The sequence below is a fragment of the Cygnus olor genome, chromosome 17 (genome assembly GCF_009769625.2).
Source record: "Cygnus olor isolate bCygOlo1 chromosome 17, bCygOlo1.pri.v2, whole genome shotgun sequence".
In the NCBI taxonomy this organism is placed as follows: domain Eukaryota; kingdom Metazoa; phylum Chordata; class Aves; order Anseriformes; family Anatidae; genus Cygnus; species Cygnus olor.
Genome location: NC_049185.1, coordinates 12217520 through 12239035, shown reverse-complemented (window position 1 = coordinate 12239035; position 21516 = coordinate 12217520). Strand labels below are relative to the sequence as shown.

At 55.0% G+C, this 21516-nt stretch overlaps 3 protein-coding genes across 24 annotated transcripts in view; 2 read left to right on the top strand and 1 right to left on the bottom strand.

Moving 5' to 3' along the window:
* Window positions 1-434: 434 nt before the first annotated feature.
* Window positions 435-5760, top strand: OGFOD2 (2-oxoglutarate and iron dependent oxygenase domain containing 2). Of its 4 annotated transcripts, XM_040577545.1 has the most exons (7): window positions 475-614; window positions 1759-1869; window positions 2327-2466; window positions 2615-2714; window positions 3565-3689; window positions 4183-4440; window positions 5084-5760. In XM_040577545.1, exons 3-7 carry the CDS (start codon window positions 2401-2403, stop codon window positions 5354-5356), a joined length of 822 nt encoding a protein of 273 aa, XP_040433479.1. In that variant the 5' UTR covers window positions 475-614; window positions 1759-1869; window positions 2327-2400; the 3' UTR covers window positions 5357-5760. The 4 variants fall into 4 exon arrangements, with proteins under 4 accessions (XP_040433476.1, XP_040433479.1, XP_040433477.1 ...); XM_040577542.1 differs by lacking the exon at window positions 2327-2466 and having other exon boundaries at window positions 435-614; XM_040577543.1 differs by having other exon boundaries at window positions 1759-2466.
* Window positions 5761-6421: 661 nt separating this feature from the next.
* Window positions 6422-10614, top strand: ARL6IP4 (ADP ribosylation factor like GTPase 6 interacting protein 4). 3 transcript variants are annotated; one of them, XM_040577547.1, is made up of 6 exons: window positions 6422-6559; window positions 6996-7186; window positions 7556-7891; window positions 8330-8447; window positions 9427-9496; window positions 9731-10614. In XM_040577547.1, exons 2-6 carry the CDS (start codon window positions 7009-7011, stop codon window positions 9785-9787), a joined length of 759 nt encoding a protein of 252 aa, XP_040433481.1. In that variant the 5' UTR covers window positions 6422-6559; window positions 6996-7008; the 3' UTR covers window positions 9788-10614. The 3 variants fall into 3 exon arrangements, with proteins under 3 accessions (XP_040433481.1, XP_040433483.1, XP_040433482.1); XM_040577549.1 differs by lacking the exon at window positions 6422-6559 and having other exon boundaries at window positions 6689-7186; window positions 7662-7891; XM_040577548.1 differs by lacking the exon at window positions 6422-6559 and having other exon boundaries at window positions 6700-7186.
* Window positions 10615-10752: 138 nt separating this feature from the next.
* PITPNM2 (phosphatidylinositol transfer protein membrane associated 2) overlaps window positions 10753-21516 on the bottom strand; it is a 136020-nt gene continuing 125256 nt past the window's right edge. For all 17 annotated transcript variants that reach the window (XM_040577535.1, XM_040577522.1, XM_040577528.1 and 14 more), the window contains 7 exons: window positions 19489-19605; window positions 18650-18766; window positions 18149-18297; window positions 17247-17396; window positions 16974-17157; window positions 15528-15656; window positions 10753-15239 (listed from right to left, as the gene is read on the bottom strand). In XM_040577535.1, coding sequence (XP_040433469.1) covers window positions 14892-15239; window positions 15528-15656; window positions 16974-17157; window positions 17247-17396; window positions 18149-18297; window positions 18650-18766; window positions 19489-19605 — 1194 coding nt within the window. In that variant the 3' untranslated portion in view covers window positions 10753-14891. The remainder of the gene's footprint in view (window positions 15240-15527; window positions 15657-16973; window positions 17158-17246; window positions 17397-18148; window positions 18298-18649; window positions 18767-19488; window positions 19606-21516) is intronic.

Sequence of the window (21516 nt, the reverse complement as noted above, 5' to 3'; positions counted from 1 at the left end):
CGGGGGGTGGAGAATTCCTGTCAGCACCGTGCCCCCCCCCTCCCCCCCCTCCGTGAGGCGGTTGTGTGTGTGGTGGGGGGGAGGGGTCGCTGCCCACCGTCGAGGACGAATTTCTGGGCGTAGCGCTTGAGGTTCTTCCTCTGGATGGAGCAGAAGCTGGGCGGGAAGCAGCCCTCGGCCAGCAGCCGCTGGATGTCGGCGAACTTGCTGCTGGGGCCGCCCGGCTCGGCCGCCGCCGCCGCCACCACCTCCTCCTCGGCCACCTGCAGCGCCGCCTCCATGCCTGGGCTGAGGGGACCGTGACGGGGCCTCGCGCGCGCGCGCGCTCCCGCCTCCCCCCGCCTCCCCCCCCTCCCCCTCCCCCCCCCCCCCCCCCCCCGGTGAGCGCGCACCCTGACGGGAGCGCGCCCTCACACCGGACCTCCGCCCCTCCTCGGGAGGCGGGCGGGCGGACCCGCCCGGGAGCCGGCGCTCACGGTCCGGGCGGAAACATGGCGGCGGCCCGGCAGTTCCGGGCTTGCTCCTGCTTCTTCTCGGACAACCTCTTCGTGAGGCGCTGCGGGCTGCACGTCCGCTACCGGCACCGCGAGCAGCTCCGCAACGACTACGGGACGGTAACGGCGGAGGGCTGCGGGCCGCGGGGGGGGCTCGGGGTCCCCTCCCGGGTCGCTGCTCACCGCCCTGTGGGTTGCAGGCGCTGAGGGAGCGGGGCTGCGGCAGCCCCGAGGCGTTCGAGGCCGTGGTGCGGGAGGTGAGCGGCGGGGAGACGGGGGGGGGGGGGGGCGGGGGGGGACAGGGGGGGCCGGGGGAGGCCTCGTTGCTGCTCTATGACTGCCTGAGAGGGAGGTGTGGGGGGCTGGGGGTTGGTCTCTTGTCGCAGGCAGCTGTGGTAGGGTAAAGGGAACGGCCTCACGTTGCGCCAGGGGAGGTTCAGATTGGAAATTCGGAGAGGTTTCTGTCAGAAAGCGTGGTTAGGTATGGGGACGGGTTGCCCAGGGAGGTGGTGGCGTCACCATCCCTGGGGGTGTTCAAGGAAAGGTTGGACCTGGTGCTTAGGGACATGGCTCAGTGGTGACACTGGTGGCAGGGAGATGTTGGACCAGGTGACCTCGGATCTCATTTCCCACCCTAACAATTCCGTGATCCTGCTCGGTTCCCTGGCTCCCCACGCCAGCGAGCTGTCACACAGCCGCCGCCAACCTCACCCCTCCTTCCTCATTTTCCTAAAGCATGCTGTAACTAACCTCACGGCGGGTTATTAACGACGAAAAGTTACCCAAATCAGCTGCTGCTCCAGCTGTTTGGTCTGCGATGACAGATCAGCCTGTTCCGACAGCACTTAGCAGTAATCCTTTCCTGACAAGTCTGGTCTCCTTCCTAGCAAATGTCTTCATCCTGGACAACGCTTGTACTGGCAGAACATAAGCCAGACTCTCAAGGCGTAGGCCGGTGACTCACGAGGTGTCAGAAATGCCTGAAAGGGTTGAAAACTTGCAGCTCCACATGACACATCTGTGGAAAGACTTCAGTTATTTTTTTAAGCCATCCGCTGTGAGAGTATGTCTCAAATCTCTCTTACGCATTTGAATTTTTAAATATTTATAGGGCTTGTCTTGACTACAGAAAAGCAAAGGCACGCACTGTCTTCCAGAGGTACCCTAAACAAAAATAGCTGGTTTGAAACAATGAGCAGGTTCTTTGAATTGTTTTAGTTACCCATTTTGATTTTCTAACCAGATGCTTTTTGTTTATTCCTAGATTGAGGCAGAAGTGCAGAGAAGAAAGCAGTTAATCCATCAGTCGGCAGAACGCAAAGCCATCATCGCCAGCCGTTACAAACGAAAACACCCTGAAGTGTACATTCTTCAGGTAGACACTGGGTTTGAAATCTGTTTTGCACCCAGGGAGCTGGCTGAGAGTTTATTTTTGCAGTAGGGAGCCCTCTTATCATCGGGATTATGCACAGTTTTAGAGCTGTGGCACCCTGGCTCGTTCTCCAGGCAGGATTCTGCCACGTTTGTAGCCAGATGAGGGTCATTCGTTGTTGAAGCTGCACCAGCACCGGGTACTGAGCTCAGAATACCATCAGTATTGGATCTGAAGCGTCATTGCGGCACACAGGGTTAGTGAAGGCTGAGGGACAGCTACAGAAATCAGCGTTTGTGCCCCTAACACACAGAGAAGTTCCGAGTTGCTCTCAGCTGGAGGGTGGCAGCAGGCTGCCTGCCTGTGTGCACTCCCCCCTACCCCCCCAAGTTGCTCTGTTGTGCTGAGGCCAGGACAAGATGCGAAATCCTTTAGGAATGACTTTGCATTTATCCATTAGGTGTCCATGCTGTGAGTCAGGCTCTTTCCCGTCGCGTTACGGATAAATCTGGTCGGTTATATTTAGAAATACCCATGAACTACAGGAAAACGCAATTTACTAAACCACTAAAGACAGCAGTATCATTTTCCGCCACAAAAGTAACCCAAGTGTCACCATCAGCCTTGCTCCCTAGACTCTATAAAATTTCTGTGCCTTTGTGGAAGCCCGTTTCCCTCTGGGGCTGTAAAAGACAGTGCAAGCTAATTGTGTGTCTGTTTGTATTTGTCTTCCTTCCCTGGATGCCAGGATTCATTCCTGGCCCCGGAATTTTTAGAAATCGTTAGCTACTGCAGTTCACCAGATGCTCATCTCGATGGCCTCCTGCGCTACACCGAGTCCTTCTCAGGTAAAAAAAAAAACAACCCATCATCGACAAAGAGCACCCGCGTGACGCCGAGCCTCAGCGATGACAGCTGTTTTCAAGCCCTGTCTTTAATAGCTCAGATTTGATACACAGCTGAGACGAGCAGGATGTTATTTTCTGCCTGATGAGAGTCTCTGGAGAGGCAGTGTTGTGCAGCAGTTGTGCTCTGGATGAGATCCTGTGTTCTGCCTTTCCAGTCCCAGCCTGCTGATGTCTCAGCAGAGGCTCTCGCTGCAGCAGGGCTGGGGTTTTGGTTGTACCGTAACCTCACAGGGGAGCCCGCTGAAGGAATCCTGTTTGCTAGGGGGGCTTGGTTTTCCCTCCCCAGTGCTTTCCCATTTCAGACAATCCCCCTAGGTTAGTCTGAGCTGACATATTTTCAGTCTGGCTTTCAGGCTTTTTAAAAGAGATCTGGGTTTTCAACTTCCCTGGTGGCATTCATGAAGCTCTCTTCCGACCAGAAATGCTGACAAAAGCTGAAAAGTTGTCTCCTCAAAACAGAGAAAAATGTGTGTGCGTGCAGAGCTCTGCTCTCCAGAGTTTCTCAGAGCGTTTCCGTGGCACCTACAGCAGGCATTTAAATCGGTGCCAGGGCTCACGGCTGGCTGGAGAAGCCTGGAAGCAAGGGGCCAGCGTGCAAAATAACAAATACATCCCAGAGCCGATCCTCAGGACCAGCGCCAAGCCTTTGAGCAGCTGGAGCACGACGCGAAGCGTGTGGGTGCTGCGTTCTCACCAACACGAGCACGGTCTAGCTCGGCAGCACAACGGCCAAGCATACTCCTGCCTGTTTTTTTTTCCCCAGCATAGAGCATCTCCCTTCTCTTGGCAGATAAGAGGATCTATCGGCTGCCAGTGCTCACGGAGGAGTTCTGCCGAGCCTTTGTTGAGGAGCTGGAGAACTTTGAGCAGTCGGACATGCCGAAGGGCAGGCCCAACAGCATGAATAACTATGGGGTAGGACTCAGCAGCTCTCGTGCTTCTTTAGGGGGAGTGTTCGTGAGCAGACTTTGTATACCTCACTTCACCGTCCTTTCTGTTCCAAAATGTCTATAATCTGAGTACAGCTTTGTTTGGGTACAGCCTCCTTAAAGTGAAAGCGCTGAGGGAATGTGCGTGAGTTGTCCCGAGACAAAAGGACAGGGAAAGGCAGGGAAAGGGCATGGGAGCTGCTATCTCAGAGCAAAGAGCACGTTGCATTTAAACAATACACATTTAAATCGAGGCGTCTGTTTCTAAAGAACACTCACCTTTTGATTTTACTCTTTTCACCACCGCTTTCCACCTGATCTTCTTTCCTCTCCCTGTAGCTGGAGTCTTTGTTCTTTGGTTCTTTATCTGAGCAAGCAGCAGCGTTGGAAGAGGACAAGGCAGCTCTGCAGCTTCTCTGATGAAGCAGCAGGGAAACCAGCTGTTGGTCAGCTGCTCCCAGCTCCTCTCTTTGTGGCAGGTCTTGCTCAACGAGATAGGGATGGATGAAAACTTCATCACGCCCCTGCGGGAGAAATACCTGCGGCCCATTACGGCTCTGCTTTACCCCGACTTGGGGGGCGCCTGCCTGGACAGCCACAAGGCGTTCGTGGTCAAGTACGCGCTGCACGAAGACCTGGATCTGAGCTCTCACTATGATAACGCAGAAGTCACCTTAAACGTTTCGCTGGGAAAAGACTTCACAGAAGGCAACTTGTACTTCGGGGATTTCAGACAGGTACTGGGCACATTCCTCACCTGGATCCTGCTTCTGTTCCCCCCTAATCCCAATTTCAAGGCACAAACTGTTCTAAACCACAGTTGTTCGCTTCTGACAGTCAAATCCGCCCTGTCCCTTCCCCTTTTAAAAAATGTAGTGGTTATACAGGAACCTTTTCTGCTGCAAACAAGATCTCAATGTTCAAGCTAACTGCAGCCGATTCAGAGAGGAGAGAGCTGTTGTAGGAGAAGCTGGAGTGAAACAAACCAACCCATCTTCCCTTAAGGGACATAACGAGCAGGGAGGTGCTGAGAGCGAGGGAAAGAAGTCATTTACTTCATGTGAGACTTACGCCTAATTCTGTAACCCCTGTTCTCAGGGGATTCTTCACAAGAGAGGGGTTAAAAAAAACACCATACACTGGTGAAAGAGTTATGTGATTGAAACTGTCTTTAAGTTCCCTCTGGACCTGTCACTGGGAATGCCTTACCTGAAAGCAGTTGTACCAAACTGCTGCCCGGCCACCACTGAAGTGGCTGCGTTTGAGGTACAGCCCATCCTCTCCCTGTTGCTTGTTTAAGAAGTCAGAATTTCAACTCGCTGGACACTGTTCTTCAGGGACTTCCTGGTGTAATGCCGTACCCGCCTCCCTTTGTTCCAGGATCCCAGCCCTGTGCCGAACTACATCGAGGTCGAACACGTGGGGACGCAGGGGCTGTTACACAGAGGAGGGCAGATCCACGGGGCGCTCCCCATCGCCTCGGGGGAACGCTGGAACCTCATCGTCTGGATGAGAGCCTCAACCATCCGCAACCGGCTTTGCCCCATGTGCAACCAGAAGCCCGAGCTGGTCGAAGCAGAGGGGTTCGGAGACGGCTTCACGGAAACTGAGGATGACGTGCCTGAGACTGTGGATCTCTGTTCGCTGTGGTAGCAGGTGGTAGGGCATGATTTCTTCGGACCAAGTTGCCTGAAGCTGCTTTCTGTCCTCTCGGGCTGCACTGACAGACTCTGGTGGATGCGTGAGTCACGTCACAAGTCGCTGTCACCTTGGCAGGGGATGCAGAACCAGTCCTGCCGGGCTGGGGAAGCCGGCTGCGTCCCCTGCTGGTACTCAGGCAGGCAAGGGCTCCCCCTCGGCGTGGCGTGGTGGAGGGATGCTTGGAAGATGTGGAAAGCCTTCAGGTGGAGTCACTGCAAGGGCTCTGTGAATATTTTCAGGGGTACAGGAAAAATAAATGAAGCTGCTTGGCCTTTGTGGAGACCTCTGTGCCAACAGCAGCATTGCAAGGCTCTGTAAATGGAAAAGAACAGTGCAATAAAACCACATACCCCACAGAAACAGTGCAATAAAACCCCAAATTTGCCACTTCTCTGCTATTTGCGGGGAGTCCTGGCCTCTTCCAGGAGAAAAGCTTTTGGTTGTGGGGCAGCAGTGAGAGATCTGCCCCAAACTGAGCTAATGGTGGCTCAGAACAGGCTGCTGGGAATGGTGTGGAGTTATCACCACCGGAGGTTTGCCTAACGCAGGCGCAGAAAAATCCATCAGGAGCAGCACAGGAAGCGTTGATCCCCTGGGGCGGCTGAGGGGGTGCCTCGAGGGCTCCACGAGCTCTTCTGAGCAGGGATTTCCCTCTCAGAGATGCCGCGAGCGTCGAGTAAGCGAGGGGGAACGGGCCTTGGGGAGAGAGCTGGGGGGTACCTGCAGCACAGCCGGGCTCTGCAGAGGGAAGCGAGGGCAGGAATGTGACTCCCTTGGGACAGGTGGAACCACAGAACGCCCGTGGCAGTACCCAGCTCCTCCCCAGGGGGCCCCAGTGTCTGGAGGGGCTTTCCCGTTATTCAATTATTCCCTTATTCACCTGCAGGAGCTGCAGGGAGGGGGCTTTGTGGCGGCAGGACCTGGGGAAGGCTGGATGGGGCAATAACAAGGGGACGATAACAGTGGGGCACCAACAAGGGGACGATAACACGGGGACAATAACGATGGGGCACCAGCGATGGGCCCGGCCGAACCCCGGAACCAAAGAGCGCGGCGCTGTTGCCGGCCGGCACCGAGCGATGGGGACCGGAAGTGAGGGGGGGACGGGACCGGGCCGGAGGAGCGGCGGCGGTGGCGGCGCGGCCCCGGCCCGCGGTGAGGCCGGGGGGGTGGGGGCGCGGGAGGGGAGGAGGGCGCATGCGCGCGGCGGCGGCACCGGGGGGCGGGTGAAAGGGGCCTTAAAGGGGCCGCGCGGCCGGGGCCGAGCTCTTAAAGGGGCCGCGCCCCTCTTAAAGGGGCCGCGCCCTGCGGGCCGCCGGCGGCCCCTGGTGGCTCCCTGGGATCCTTGGGGGGGGGGGGGGGGGCGTCGAGGTGTGCTGCGGGCGTCAGGGCGGTGATTAACCGGGGGTCCTCGCGCCCCTAATTAACCGGGGGCCCTGGGAGCGGGCCGGGCTGGGCGCAGCAGAGCAGCGCCGTCCCCCGGAGCGCTGGTGGCTGCCCGGGGACGAGGCCGTCACACGGCTGGCCGAGGCCGGCCAGGCTTCGCTGGGTCCGGGCAATTTCGGGGATGCTGACGGCGCTGTCCCCGCAGGGGCTGAGGCGCCATGGCCCGCAGCCAGTCACGGAAGCGATCGCGGAGCCGGAGCCCCTCTCGCAGCCGGCAGCGGAGGAAGGAGAAGCGCAGGAAGAGCGGCAGGGACCCGCAGCCCGGCAGCGGCTCGCCGGGGGGGCGGCCCTCAGGGCCTCACAGGCGCAGGTCGAGCTCAGCAGCCGCGAAGGAAGGTGGGGAGAGGTCCGCGACCCCACCTTTTTACCAGGTTTTCTCGGGGGCAGGTGGACAGAGGGGGCCCCGGTGGGAGAAAAGGATCCCTGCCTGCAGCTGAATCGCTGTCCGTCACGTCAGCGCGCGCTTTGCGCCCGTTCTGGTGGGGCTCTGGCAGGTGCAGAGCCCCGCGGCCCCCTCCTCGCGCTGCGCTGGCAGAGCGGCTCCGCACCCTGACGTGTTCCAGGTGGCAGCACAGAGGGGCTTTGCCCCGGGGACTTTGTCTTCGGGCTGGGAGAGCAGGGCAGCAACAACTGCAGGGGATAACGGGAATCCCTGCTGCCACGGGGCCAGAGCTGCTCTGCTCACCCTCTTCTTATGCATTGCAGAAAAGAAGAAGGAAGGAAAGAGCAAGAAGAAGAGGAAGGCAAGCACGTCTTCCTCTGAGACATCTTCCTCCTCCAGCTCCTCCTCCTCGTCTTCGTCTTCTTCCAGCTCCTCTTCCGAGGACTCCAGTGACAGTGAGCCCAAAGCAAAGAAGAGTCGACACAGCAAAAAGAAGCAAGCAAAACACAAAGAGAAAAAGAAGAAGAAGAAGAGAATAAAAAAGAAATCCAAAAAGAAGTCAAAAGAAAAAGCTAAGGAGGAGAGAGCCAAGGCAGAAGTGGTGCCTGGCCCCTCGCTGGAGCAGTGGCAGAAGGAGTCGCTGGTGGACTCCGGGCCAGGTAACGATCGCATTTCCCTCCTGCTTAGCCAGAGCTCAAAACATTGCACTGGGGAAAGGCCCCTGCGTGTCTCCCCTGTGGGATCCACGCGGGGTGTCAGTAGCAGAGCTGTGCACAGAGCAGTCCCTGACTCTCCTCCCTCCTAAGTGGCTGCCTTTGAGCAACACCAAGTAAAAGTAAGGAGCTACGGGCATAGATTGGTGAGTTGGTTAGCTCTAATTGTGGCTGTAAAGTGGAAACAGAGAAGCCAAATGAAAAGACACAGTCAGCAGTACCAACCTGGCAGAGCTTTGGGGCCGTACAGCAGCCATTCCTTGGTGTGGTTTGTCACTGAACCAGAAGCACCGCCGTGGATCCGGTGCTGCGTTCCTGGCTGCTCGTTGCAGGCGCGCTGCGGTGCCCCACGAGCACAGCTCTGACTATCTTGACACCTTCCAGTCCTGACAGACGAACAGAAATCCCGCATCCAGGCTATGAAGCCGATGACGAAGGAAGAATGGGATGCCAGGCAGAGCGTCATACGGAGAGTCGTGGACCCCGAAACGGGGAGAACCAGGTATGGGCCCTTGGGGTAGAAAGGAAGCAGCACGTCCCCGCCCAGGCGTTGTGGGGTGGAGGCCTGGAGGAGGCTGTTCTGCAGCACTGCAGTGCCTGCACGGAGCCACGTCCCCTGCGGCAGCAAAGGCCTGAGCTGAGGCCTCGCAGATCCCTCCCGTCAGCCCTGCAGGTGGCACGTTGGACATTGGGCACTGAAGTGTGACATCGTGCTGGGTCCCCATGCAAAGGGCACTGGGCTGCCTCCCAGCAGGGAGCTGCAGGCAGCAGAGCTCCTTCTTATTTATTCCTTGGGGTGTGACCGGTTCAGCTGTTTCCCATTAAACGGGGCCCTGCCCCTGCAAATCAGGAACCAGAGGGGTGATGGTGCCTCTATACCGCCCCCCCCCCCCCCCCTGCTTCATGCTCCTGCCTTTCAGAGCTGAAAAGTGCCGCCGCTCCCAGCCAACGCTCAGCCCGTTAGCACCTGGGGCTGAGTGGGCAGGGAGCGTGTTCTGCTTGGGGTTACAGACAATCAGCCTGAAGTTCGTTTGGCTGCCAACTAGGAATGACCCAGTTTTTAATAAACTGCGTCCTCCCAGCGAGCAGAAAACATCATGCTGAAGAGAATTGGGCATGACAAGTCCGGTCTTAAAATAGAAGGCAGCCTGCGGGGCTTAGGGAGGTGTGGAACTAAGGTCAGTTCCCCGGTAAGCACGTAATGAAGACAATTAATTCCTGCTTGTGGTTGGAGGTGGGAGCTGCCTCTGACACTGCTGGAAATTTGCTCGGGCAAGATGTTCTGGGACCTGGCTGCCTTTCAGGCCCAAACTGGCTCCCATTTATGAATGGCCCCTGCGTGCTTTGGGCAGTCAGGAGCAGACCTGAATTCAGTGTAAAAAAAAAAAAAAAAAACAACAAAAAAATAAGGAAGGGGTTTTGCAGAGGCTGGGTCTGAAGCAGTAGCTGTCACAACTCGTGGCCCTGTCCTTGTCTTCCAGGCTTATTAAGGGAGATGGAGAAGTTCTAGAAGAAATTGTCAGCAAGGAGAGACACAAAGAGATTAACAAGGTAATGGGGGGGCTCGTCACCATCACTGACCACTGGTGGGTAGGGTGGGGGGTGGCCACAGCCAAGAGGGGCTGCTGCACCCAGAGACGTTGTTGTGCCTCCTGGGGACCCGAGTGGCTCTGCCAGGGCAAAGCGAGCCCTGGCAGCCCTGCAGCGGCCCCAGCAGGTGGGTGCCGGTAGTTTTTTGTCCTCGGGAAGGCCGTGCTCTGAGCGCCCGTCTCTCTCCCTTTCCAGCAAGCCACCCGGGGGGACGGGCTGGCCTTCCAGGTGCGGACGGGGATGCTGCAGTGAGGGCCTGGGCTCCAGCCGTGCCGGGGGCTGTTCTGCAGGCACCAGCCTGGGTGTGAGCCCTGACGAGTGGAACCCTGCAGGCAGCACCGCATCAGGAGGCTTCCCGGGGGCAGTTTCCACCCGCTCTGTAAGTTACTGACTGGGAAGGAGAGCACCTTTAATGGTTCGTCTCCCAGTAACCCCCCCTCTCTCCCCTCTCTCCTGACTGGGGCCAGCGTGGCTGTAACGCACTTGGGTCCTGCTTGCCCTGGTGCCCCTGTTAAGGTCCGAGTTGCTCAGCAGCACCGAGAGGTGCTCCTGCCCCTCAGCTCTGGGCTCTGGCTGGCAGGAGGCATCGCTGTGGCCGGGCTATGCACCAGGGCTGCAACACTGGCAGCTGGCTGCCACGTCTTCCCTTCAGGGGCTGCTCTCGGTCCCATCCTTGTGGCCCTGTGCGTACCCAGCTCGTGAGCCCTTCGTGCTCACCCGCCCTGCTTGGAGCAGAGCGCCCGTGGTGCTGCGTGGCTCTGCTCAGGCTGCAGCACCCAGCCTGAGCCCTCGAGTGCCACCCTGCGCTGTGCCCCCAGGGCAGGGGCTTTACTCATGCCCCTTTCCCACAGTGCAGGTCCTGGGCAGCAGCAAGGCTCTGGGGGGTCTCGGGGCCCCTGCCCACAGCAGCTGTGATGCAAACGGCCATCATTTTTCCCCACTGCAAAGTCCATAAAGCTACGAACTGTTAAAAAGTGGTAGTTAACGGACAAATGAGTCCTGCGGGACTGATCCGCGCAGAAGCCCACTGTGTTGTGTTCGTGGCTGTAACCCTCCATTAAAGTGGCGCCTGCTCCCGTCCCGGGCTTTGTGACTTGTGTTTCTAGCGGCTCCCAAAGAAGCAGACGAGAGACGAGCCTTCCCATTTCTTTTAATCTGTGTAACTCACAATGATACCGTACACAAAGCACACCCAGGCATTGGAACGATGCACTAACAGCAAGGAGGAGAAGGAAGTCGTACAGAAGGTTTGTCACACACAAGCACGTCACCTGCACGGTGCTGCGCACAGAGGGGCGTACCCAGCGCGGCCCGGGAGCGCCGGCTCGGGCTGCTGCTCGGCCCGGGCCGCGGGCGGGCGGGCGGCCGGCGCCCTCGGGCATTGCCCTCCGGTGGGTCCCCACACGCGCGTCTGTTACCCACCCCCCCCCCCCCCCGAAGCAATTTTTTATAAATAAAATATAATTAACATCGTCGAATATAAAATTGACAGTCGAGGGTATCGACAGGCAGAGGGTGCTCAGGACAGGGAAGGGACCGTAAGGCTTCTAGAACTAATAGGAAATGCAGCAAACGGTGGCAATACCTGAAGAAGGGGCTGCTACAGCAAGCACGGCGGCTGCTGGGCGGAGCGGGCGTTTGTTAGTAACCCTTTGGCTAGTTACTGCTCTCGGCTCGCGTATCGGACACTGTAAACGTTTTTGGTATCAGAATTTCGCCTCATCTGATGGAGTGAGCTGGCCACCCAGGGAAACAACTCGGCGTGAATGCATGGGGTCCTTTTTTTTTTTTTTTTAAAAGACTTGAAAGGGACAGCGTCAGGTAGAAAGTCTGGCCCAATAGTTCCGTAATACAAAAAGCTGCTTTTTATAAAAATCTGAGCTCCACAGCAGAGTTTGATTCCCATGGAAACAATTAAAAAAAAAGGAAGAAAAAAAAAAAAAAGGAAAAGCCTGAGGCAGCCTGTGCAGTGCGTGCTGTATTGTGCTAATGTGCGAGTACAGGACGTGGGCTGCAGCAGAAGCAGCGCGACTGTCAGCGGTCGTGCTGGTGGCTGCCCAGACAACAGCGACAGGGAGGAGTACGGGAAACTTTTAATAAGCTTTCATTTCAAAGCAAACGCGTTCTTTGTAACAAAGATAAGTTAGGTCTTGAACCTGACAGTGCCCCTTTAGTAAGGATGGGATCATACATTCATCTTTCCCTCACCGCATCCAAGTGGATCCTCATCCGTACACGTGGAAAGACATCGGGTCACATGCATCGCTCTCCGAAACAGCTCAGAACAAACAGGTTACAGACACAGAATTCAACTATTGCTATTGTTCTTTGAGTGAGTAGCACGTTGATCTTTGCTTCAGAGAGATGAGTGCCAGATGGGGGTGTCTGAAGATAGACTGATGCAGACTGTGATGGACTGAATCGGTGGAGAAAACTTATTGGCCTATTTCCTGGTAACTACACCCACGTCATCTGGTATTATTGCAGCAATAAAGGTCCTGCTCTACAATTGCTTCTCCATGTTGGATTTGTACAATGGCAACAGATGGGGGGCCGGGGAAAGGACCCGGGGAAGTTTCAAGAAGCTCAATAACGGATGAGGACGGAGGTGCTATGATTGTCAGTCTAACTGGTTAGTAGCTGTTTAAAACATGAAGTGATGGAGAGGTGAGTATAATATTGCACTTCTGCATTCATTGACAGTTACATTAACTTGGTCCATGAAGTAATTGCTTTGTACATAATGCCTGAAACAAAAAGCTACATTTTTAAATATTAATAAACCCTGAAGGTTCCAGTTCCTCCAGACATTTCTTCCTCTACATAAATAAATAACTTTCCATTTTTATATATCCACTTTTTATGTTGAACATTTACATTCGCCTCTGTTTTACACTATCTACACATAAGAAAATGTGAACATCTCATCAGCATTGGAAAATGTACAGACCATGCCTTGGTTGTGGGCTTTGAGGAAAAGTCGAATTTTGCAAAGGCCATATCCAAATTTGCAGAAATTGTTTTGTGATGTGGTTTGGTGACTTCACAGGACGGATTGTGGCTTGGCTTCCTACTCGGATGGCAACTGTTTGATAGAACATTCGACTAGCAAAAAGCTGTGGGACGATTCACATTGTTTGGAAACCCAGTAAGCTCCGGCTGTACATTCAGAGAGAGCTTAGCTGGGCCCACAGAAAGGGAAGTCAGTTTTCGGTAATAAAACTCATCGGATACATTCTGCAATTGAATAATTATCAAAGAGAAGTGGTTAAGCAGTTTGCAGTCAGGCTGCAAGGACGTGGGAGATGCACTGTGCGGGCGGGCAGCTGGGTTTGAGCGCCCCGCAGGCAGCTCAGCACTGTCCCTCCGCTGGCGGCGCAGGCAGCGGGCGCACTGCGTCCGCATCGACGCCCCGAACACGAGGTCTGCCTTGGATGCCTGATGAGTTTAGGTTTGCCTACTGTGGCCCGGAGCCAAGTAGCAGAGCAGTGTTCACAGTGCTGTGTGTCTCAGTGCGGCCGTCCTGCACTTCATATTGAAACAGTTAATAAAATGAAGCAGCCAGTCTAAAAAATTTTGTTATAAATAAGATCCTTGTAAGTAGAAAGTGATATAAATACAGGTAAGTGTGGTGGGGGAAGCAGGGTTACACACAGTCGAGGAGCTCGGTAGGACTATAAAATCTCCACGTGAAGAGGCCAACTGGAGGCTGTAAATGGGCACCCCGAGCCCCCCGGGGGGGTGCCCCTCTGGCCCGGGAGGTGTGTGCAAGGAGGGAACCAGGCCCCTTGCCGCGGCCAGAAGTCCCGGCCAGGCTGACCTGGGGGGGACAGGGCTACGGGGCTTTCTGGAAGCCCCCGTTCTAGGCACTGTTCTCCTCTGCAGCACGACACACCGCTCACCGTGCGCGTCTCGGTGTTACCAGTGGGGGTGCCGGACAGCAGCGACGGTTTCCCCCACGCACCGGGCAGCTCCGTCACCTCGCACCCAGCCCCGGCTCACTCCGGCAGCACACAAACCATCGGCTCAGGCACAGCCGCTGAGAAACACACCAGGAAAATTAAGATATGGCCTTTTCTTAAGCTCGCCTGACTCTGTTGGCACACTTCCTTACAGTCTCCTTACTGCTGGAAAAACTTCTGCACAGAGTTTTGTTTTTTTTTTTAAATATATACATATACATATATATACGTGTGTGTGTGGGCATATGTATATGCACGTGGTTGGATATATACACACACACACACACACACCCTGGCTTAGCAATATTTCTTTGTCATGCACTACAAACAGTTAGATGTAGCTACATGAGATGGTAACAGGTTTCCATTCTAAAAATCATCAGTGCAAAAAACAATGAGGTTTTACAGTTCAGTAACTATCGGTAAAAGAAGCGAGTCTAGTTCCCATTGAAGCTGCTACTGAACTTGGAGAGAACCTGGGAAGAAGAAAATGTCTCAGAGGTGGGTGTTGAGAGTCAGACCCTGCATTTGGATGAGAAGAACTGCTTGCAAATATATGGTAGTTAGTTTTGGAAATAATATAGAGCAATATTTGGAGACTTTAACAGCAAATTAAGTGTCTGAGGCTTGTACAGCTCAGAGTTGCTTGTATTCTTCTTTTAACAGGTCAACACGTTAAATTCCATCAGCTTCTAAAATGTCTCTTTAAAAAATAACAGTAATAACGACCCCACTTGCTTGGGCGTGAATCTGCCGACATTCTGCCCCTACCAACAGCATCTTTCTGCTTTGCCACTGCGCGTACTCCTTGCGAAAGTGGCTGAACTTGAAGCTCCTCGTACAGGTAAAGCTCTCAGTTGCTCTGCCTGGTGCAGCCCATGGTAAATCCCTCGCTTGGGGCTGTCTGTGCCGGGGAAGCAGCGCGCTCACTGAACCCCAAACCCACCCCGTGCCAGCACTGGCAGAGCACCTCGGTCTGACTCCTGGGACAACCAAGAGCAAGTTCCCCCAGCCTCATCCCCGTTCCTGTGGCTCTGAGGACAGCACTCGGTCACGCGTATCGGAGCGATGGCTAACAAGGCGAGGAGGCACATATTTACAGTCACTAAACCTGGATAAGAGAAGGAGGCAGGAGAGAGCGCGATCTTGACCTGGAGACTTTTCCCCCCCCGATTTCCAGCTGTTCCTTGGGCTCATGCTGCACAAACCTGACGCTCCCGCTTGCAAGGCCTGAACGTTCCGTGTGGGAAACATCCCATCTCTTCCCAGAACACCACGATGTTATTAGAGTAGCACCATATTTACCCTTCCAGCCCGTAACGCCGGCCTCGTCCCTCTTTCCTTTTGTTTTCCCCTCCGGTGGCTACAGCCGACAGTCGCTGGCTCTGGCTTGGCTACTTCTGCCCCAAGAGGCCAGACTCCAGGCGGGATGCTGTGCTCCGGCCCCAGCACCCCGTGGCGATGCTCATGCTTCTTTGGCTGCGTTCCCTGTCCCTCTCCTTGTCGCTGTCGGACTGGCTCTGGGTGCGCTCGGGGCGGTGACCGGCGCTGCCGCCACCGGCAGCTGAAGGCTGGGAGGAGATGGTGCGCAGCAGGTGGTTCCTCTTGCGCAGGAACTCCGTCTGGCTGGGCAGCCCGAAGCTGCCCTTCCGCAGCGCCATGCGCGTGGTGTTCTTGGCAGGGCGCGAGCGGTGGTTGTACTCCAGCTGGGCCAGGTGGGCCGCGTACCCCTCCGTGATGAACTGCGAGACATGGAGGAGAAGGGCAGGCGTTAGAGGGACAGGACGCGTTTCCCCGCTAGGCTCTGGGAGCTGAATGCTTTTGCTGTGCCAGGTTCACCGGGTGATGAACAAGACATGCAGCCACCCAGATAGACGTGACAGGTCCTGCTACATGGGACCTTCCTGTCTTGAAAAGCACCAGGTCAGAGAGCAGTTTTAGGGTGACCAAATCCCCACTGCTCTCCCTCCCACGGGAGGCCCTTGGCTTTTCGGGCAGCACCCAGGTGGCTCCTACGAGCTGGCTCCTACCTGACACTGGCTCTGCAGCTTCTTGGTGGGTCGGCCAACGATGTAGATGTGGGTGGGCGGGAGGCTGATGGAGCTGTACACGGAGATGTCCTTCGTGGAGCCGTATGCTGCATGGATCCTCATGTGGAGCTACAGGGAGAGAAAGCAACACGCGGTCAGAACATACGGGCGCTCCTCGCTGCTCAACAGGCAGGGCTTCTTTTTTTTTTTTTTTCTAAACAGCATTTGTAGGAATCTCAGGTCAATAACTTATGTAAGTTCCCAGCTGGATAATGCACCGCTGAGCAAAGCATTAATTAACAGAGCCGGGGATGTTTACAGGCCGGAACAAGAGGAGTAACAGCAACAGGAAAGCAGATCTCCTCTTGCTGAACGGCTGCGGTGCCTTGAGGTCCGCAGGGGGCAGGGATGCCGCACACTTCACTGCCTGCTTGCCGCTAGGGGAGAGGAGTGTTTTGCAGCCCCCTGTGCAGCCATCAGCAGCACGGAGCCTTCCCCTCCGCTGGCCATGCTGCCACACGCGATACCGCTGCTCAGCGCTGCGGGACGGAAGGAGAAGGGACAGGCAGCGACACACAACTGCCTTGCGGGGCTTCATCCGCCTGCACTCCCAGCGGAGAGCAAAAGCAGCTCCTGGCCAAAGCCTTCATCAGGGGGTTGAAGCAGGGGAGGTGCTGACATTGGTGCCACCACAGACCAGGCTGCTTTGCCCCCAGAGCTGCAGGCAAGCCAGAGATATGGACTCTTTGGCCCTGGTCACAGATTTGTCCTCCCAGAGGACAAGGAAGAGCAGCGAGCACGGCCCTCGTGGCAGCGAGTCAGAGACAGCTGCTCCTGCCTCCACGGCTCAGGCCAAAGTGAGAGTCCAAGGGTTAATGAGGGGGTTCCCTGCTCTTCAAGGCAGGGCACAAGTGCTCTGGAAGCTGACAGCTACTTCACTTGCCAGGCAGAGAAAAGCTTGTTTTATCTGGAGCTTTTCTGAGCCTCTGGGCTGAGTGACATTACGACCTCCCTGGGGTGAATGCTCGGGAAGCTGCTCTACGCAGTCTCCCGTCAAGGGTAGGTGGTGCAAGGCCACTCCCTGTGGCAGCCCCACGCCCTCCAAAGGGCACCTCAGACCCGCAGGTCACACGACGGGCAGACAGAAAGCCACTGAGCAGGTGACAAAAGCACACGAGCAGGGAAGGGGAGGCACTGCTCCCTGTTTCACTTGGCATTTGGCGTTGGAAGAATCAGTGATGAGATGGGACAGTGCAGAGCGGAGATGACAGAATTTAACAGCACAGACACTTTGTGGAGCAATAAAAGGATGAAAATAAAATGAACAGAGATTAATCTTCCACTGCAGGTCGCAGTGCTGCCAAGAGACTGGTGCTGACAGGGGCAATTGGACGAGCAGCAATCTAAACCCGTGCTACGATCATATTTCAGCAGACGCAGGCTTACGTCTGTGATGAGGGATTTCAGGAAGTTGGCCTTGTGCCGCAGCGGGTCGTGAACGAGCCCATCGCAGAACGAGACGATTCCATGGGGGAAGTTGTGCTGTGCTAACCACGCTACCACCCTCTGCTTCTGCATGTCGGGGCGGCCTGTGACGTAGATAATGAGGTAGCCAAGGTCTTGCCAGTGCCTAGAAGAAAACCCACAAGTCCAGGGATTACAGACCTAGAGCAAAGCTACGGGCAAAGCAAACCGACTGCCCCAGCCCCTGCCACTCACCGTACAACGTCGACCGCTCCAGCGCGGACTTTGGGGTCGCTGCCCATGATGGAGACACTGGCTGCAAAGGAGCCGTCGATGCTGAACACCACAAACTCCGTCCCCTTCGGCAGAACTGTGATGTAGCTGTCGGCATAAGTGTGGTCACCCCTGAAAGGGAAACAGGTATTTATAGGTATAAAGATACTGAGGCTCTTTCAGGAGTACTGAGTGCACCAAAGCAGCCCCAGACCTGGCCCAAAGGCTCTAACAGCTGTGCTACCCTCGGTTAGAGCAGCGATGGGCAAGGCAGGAAGGACTCTGTGTTGAGGTAGGGTGGGAAATAGTGCTCCGGAGTCCTGGTGTCAGTGCCCGTCAGTAACTCAAAACACACTCCCAGGAGAACATAGCCGCATTCACCACTAAAAAGATGCTCCTCTTCTCCCCCTTCCAAAGCTGAATGCCAGCAACTGGAGCTGAGCTGAAACCTCTTGGGCTGTGAATTACCATGAGAACAAAGTTCTGCCTCTCAAGGACAAGTTTATAGTCTTTAAAATATGCTCGGCTGTGCAGTTTTGCAGATGACAGTGAGGCCATACACCTATGGTGCAAAAGGCGTGCAAGCTCCTGCAACCAGAGCTCAATTACCATCCTGTTCATGATGTAAAAGGCAGAATAAAACATGAATCTTCCTTTTATAGCTGTAGAGTACAAATCATTTTGCTCCTGTTGCTGGCAAACCGGGCTCTGAACACACCCAACAATCAGAGCTGCCACGCAAGGAGGGACTGTACTCTACAATTATCAAATTCCTCTTTTGTTCTGGGTTACAGGTCTATGACTTTGTCACGCAATCGCATGGCCTGTTTCAAGCCTTTTTTGTCCTCTTGCAAACTAAGCCACAGCCATCCAAGGTACATCACCTGACCACCATCTTGACAGGGTACACGCCAATGCCCAGGCGCCGATTCTCAGGGATGACGTAGGAAATTCTGCCACTGCTGTTGCTGATCTCAGTGTCAAAGTAAACCCACTCTCCTGACGGCGGCTGGGTCATGATGTGGATGTCCACCTGGGGAGACAGCAAGTCTGGGTCAAAAACAGCGATAAAGATGAGTTGTACAATGGGCCGAGCACAGGGACCTTCCATCCAAGCCCCTTCGTTCAGCTGGGCTGGGTCCTGCTTCCACCCTCTGTGCTTTGCAAGGTCCGAGCTGAGAAGCAACTGAACATCGGGATGCTGGAATGAAAGCCAGCCTCCAGGATCAGTGCTGTCCCTGGTAGGAGGCACCACCCAAGCTTGAGCAGGGGAACCGGGCCAAGGCACAAGGGTAGGAAACCCAAGCAGGCAGTGAGGGAGCAGCCTATGCCCCCGTCCCCTCCTCTTTTCACCACACGGCGCACAACCCCATAGCAGACTGTACCTTTTCTCCCGTGAGTGTGACCATATCTAATGGACCGTACATAAACCTTCCAGTTAAGGTCTGGGGCCCATCTTCATTAGCAATGGTGTCGTTTATCCTGTGGTTGGCTGTGACATTCTACACAAAGCAAGAAGAAAAAAAGTTCAGTGACGAACAGTCTCAGGGGGAATGCCAAATACGACTGCACAAATCAGTGTGTGGGTTTCTCTGTCATTCCCCACCCTCTCCCCAGTTCAGTTCACTCACAGCTCTCAGCTTCACAAAATAATTTGACCTGTAGGGGAGGTGAGACTTTGTGCCCTGCACCGATGGCGGGTGCAATGTACGTGGCTGAAGAGCCCATTTAAAAGGCAGTTTGTATGTGCAATGCTGCTGCTGTCCGTTAGGTCTTACACTTTCGATTTAAGAGGCAATACAAACAGTTGCCAGAGAAATTTGCTGACATTGTTTCAGCTCTAGCAGAGAACTGCCCTCTTTCAGGAATCAGAGACATTTCCTGGGAACGAAGGGCATTCACATGGGACTTGTGTTCTTGAACTTTGGAAGAAGCTGCTTCTCCTTCCCTGACCTACAGCCACACTCGCTGCATTTTACATGGAGTGAAGGCCAAGACCTTGCTGATACAGATCTTTTGGGTGCCTTTCACAACTATCTGAGTGAAATATCACTAACATACATCAGCAGCATAATGTCTCTGTCTATATATCATGGCAAGTGCATGGACAGACACAGGTGCCCACGGTGGCTGCCTTCAGCACTGTTCTTGCAGCCCAAAAGTCAAGCCCCCGTAGGTGACAGAGTGCCCTGCTGCAGCAGAGGCAGCCCCCAGCCCCCCTCACCCGCAGCTTCACGTGTGTCCTCTTGCGGAGCCACTTCTCGCGGGGCTTGGAGGGGGTGAAGACGGACACCTCCTTCCCATCCAGCTCCAACACGCTCGAGTTCTCGTGCCTCATCACCTGTGGGAGGACAGGTCCCGTCTGCATATCAGCCACTTGCACAGTGCCCCCCTCATCCTGCCTGCACTTTCCGCATCTCCCCAGCCTGTGCTGAGGGAGGGCAGTGCCTGGACAGAGACGGCCGAGTTCCCCTGCCGGGCATTTGGTTTGTCAGCTAGCACTTTGAGAGGCCGCTCCCTTAAGTGCAGGGAAAATCGGTTTCTTCTGAACTAGCAAAGTCTGTGGCCAGCACTCATTTAATCCTGGCTGGGATGCAGGTAAGAAGGGCGGGTTATTTAGACCGTCAGGAGGTACAAAACTGGCTCAAACACAGCAGAAAGCGCTGCACTTCCCTTCCTCCAGGCATTCACTAGTCCCATGGCCTGGCAGGGACTGATCTCCAGGCCAATAGGTGTCACTGCATGGGAACAGAGATCCAAGAGGGACAAGGTCACGTCCCCCAGCCAGCCTTTGGGAACAGCTCCTGCCAGCCAGGGCACAGGCAAGAATGGAGAAGGAGGAACCTGGAGAGAGGAGGGTTATATCCTACCTAGGTTGCTCTTCAACCCCAGAAGGGAAAGGGAAGACTAACACCACAGACCTCAAAGGCGAGGAGGTGTCTCAAAGGCTGCTCTAAGGCTGGGAGGTGACCCTGCAAAGAGAACTCCAAAATTGGCAGCAGTCTTTTGTGACCCTGACCCTCCAAAATATTAAGAAGACTCTTGTGTGTCAGCACAAGCTGACAGCTACAAGCTCTTGAACGCAGCCTGTGGGGTCAGCAGCTCTCCAGCTGACCCAGGCAGTAGTGGTCTGGCACGGACCAGCTCGCTTTGCAGAGCTGAAGTTGTTTTTCTTCCCCGGGAAACAGAAAAAGGACCCCAGGGAGGGTGAGATTGCTGGGGAGGGATTTCACAGAAATCCAAGGCAAACAAAATAACTAGTTTTACCGAAAATTATTTAAATCGGGAATCTATTTTGAGTCCCATTTGGGGTATTTTAACAAGATTCAGTCTTTGGAGGCTAACACTATCCAACAGCTTTCTTTTACACTTTGTCCAGAGACTAGAAACAAGTCCTTATTAGGGGAAGAAGTGGTGTGGTGCTCTGGAAGGACAGCAAGAGGGGAGGGCATGAGAAAAATGACAGTCTCGAGGCAGAGATGAGCGAGTAGAGACAAGCACTGGGGAAGCAGGACTGCCACACTGCAGAGGCAGCCACTGGCAGGCTTTGAGCAGACGGAGAGCTGCGAGATATGAAGTACCACACTGTGCTGCAGCCCCAGGTTTGGGCTGAATCCTGAGTAATTGGCTGTGCTATTTTGGGAGGGGGGCCTTTCACGTGTGAGACCATCGCGGCTCTTCCCACTCAGGCACAAATTACGGGTCCCTCACTGCCTTCAGCCCCGCTGGGCTAAGTTTGATGCAGGGCTGTGGTTTCACAGCAGCTGAGCTGGCGAGGTACATGCAAGCAAGGAGACGTCTCGCTGGGCGAGATACAGCCAGAGAAGAAAGGGTCTCGCTGGATTATCGCTACTGCTCTGCTGCCACCAGCACCGACATCTCTGTTGTTTATGGTTCGCACACAATTTGGAAAACAGCACTGAAAGAAAGTTTGCCAACAGAGTCATAAATAATTGAGAGCTGCAGTCGAGGAGGCTGGAAGAGAGCGGGGACAGCTTAACAGCTGAGCTAACACAAAGCAAATCCAAGCGCCGTAGTGGGCAACACAATCCACAGAGTTGCTTTTTGTTTTGTTTTTGTTTTTTTTCCACTTCCATGCTCTAAGTACCTTTCCTTGAGGGGGTTCATACTTTGTAAGGCAAATAACTCCCCTTCATCCCCCAAGGAACTGAAGAAAAAAAATTGTTTAGGAAAAACATATTTTAAACAGTGAATTTAAATCTCAGGCCAAATTTAGGTTGACAGAGTCTGA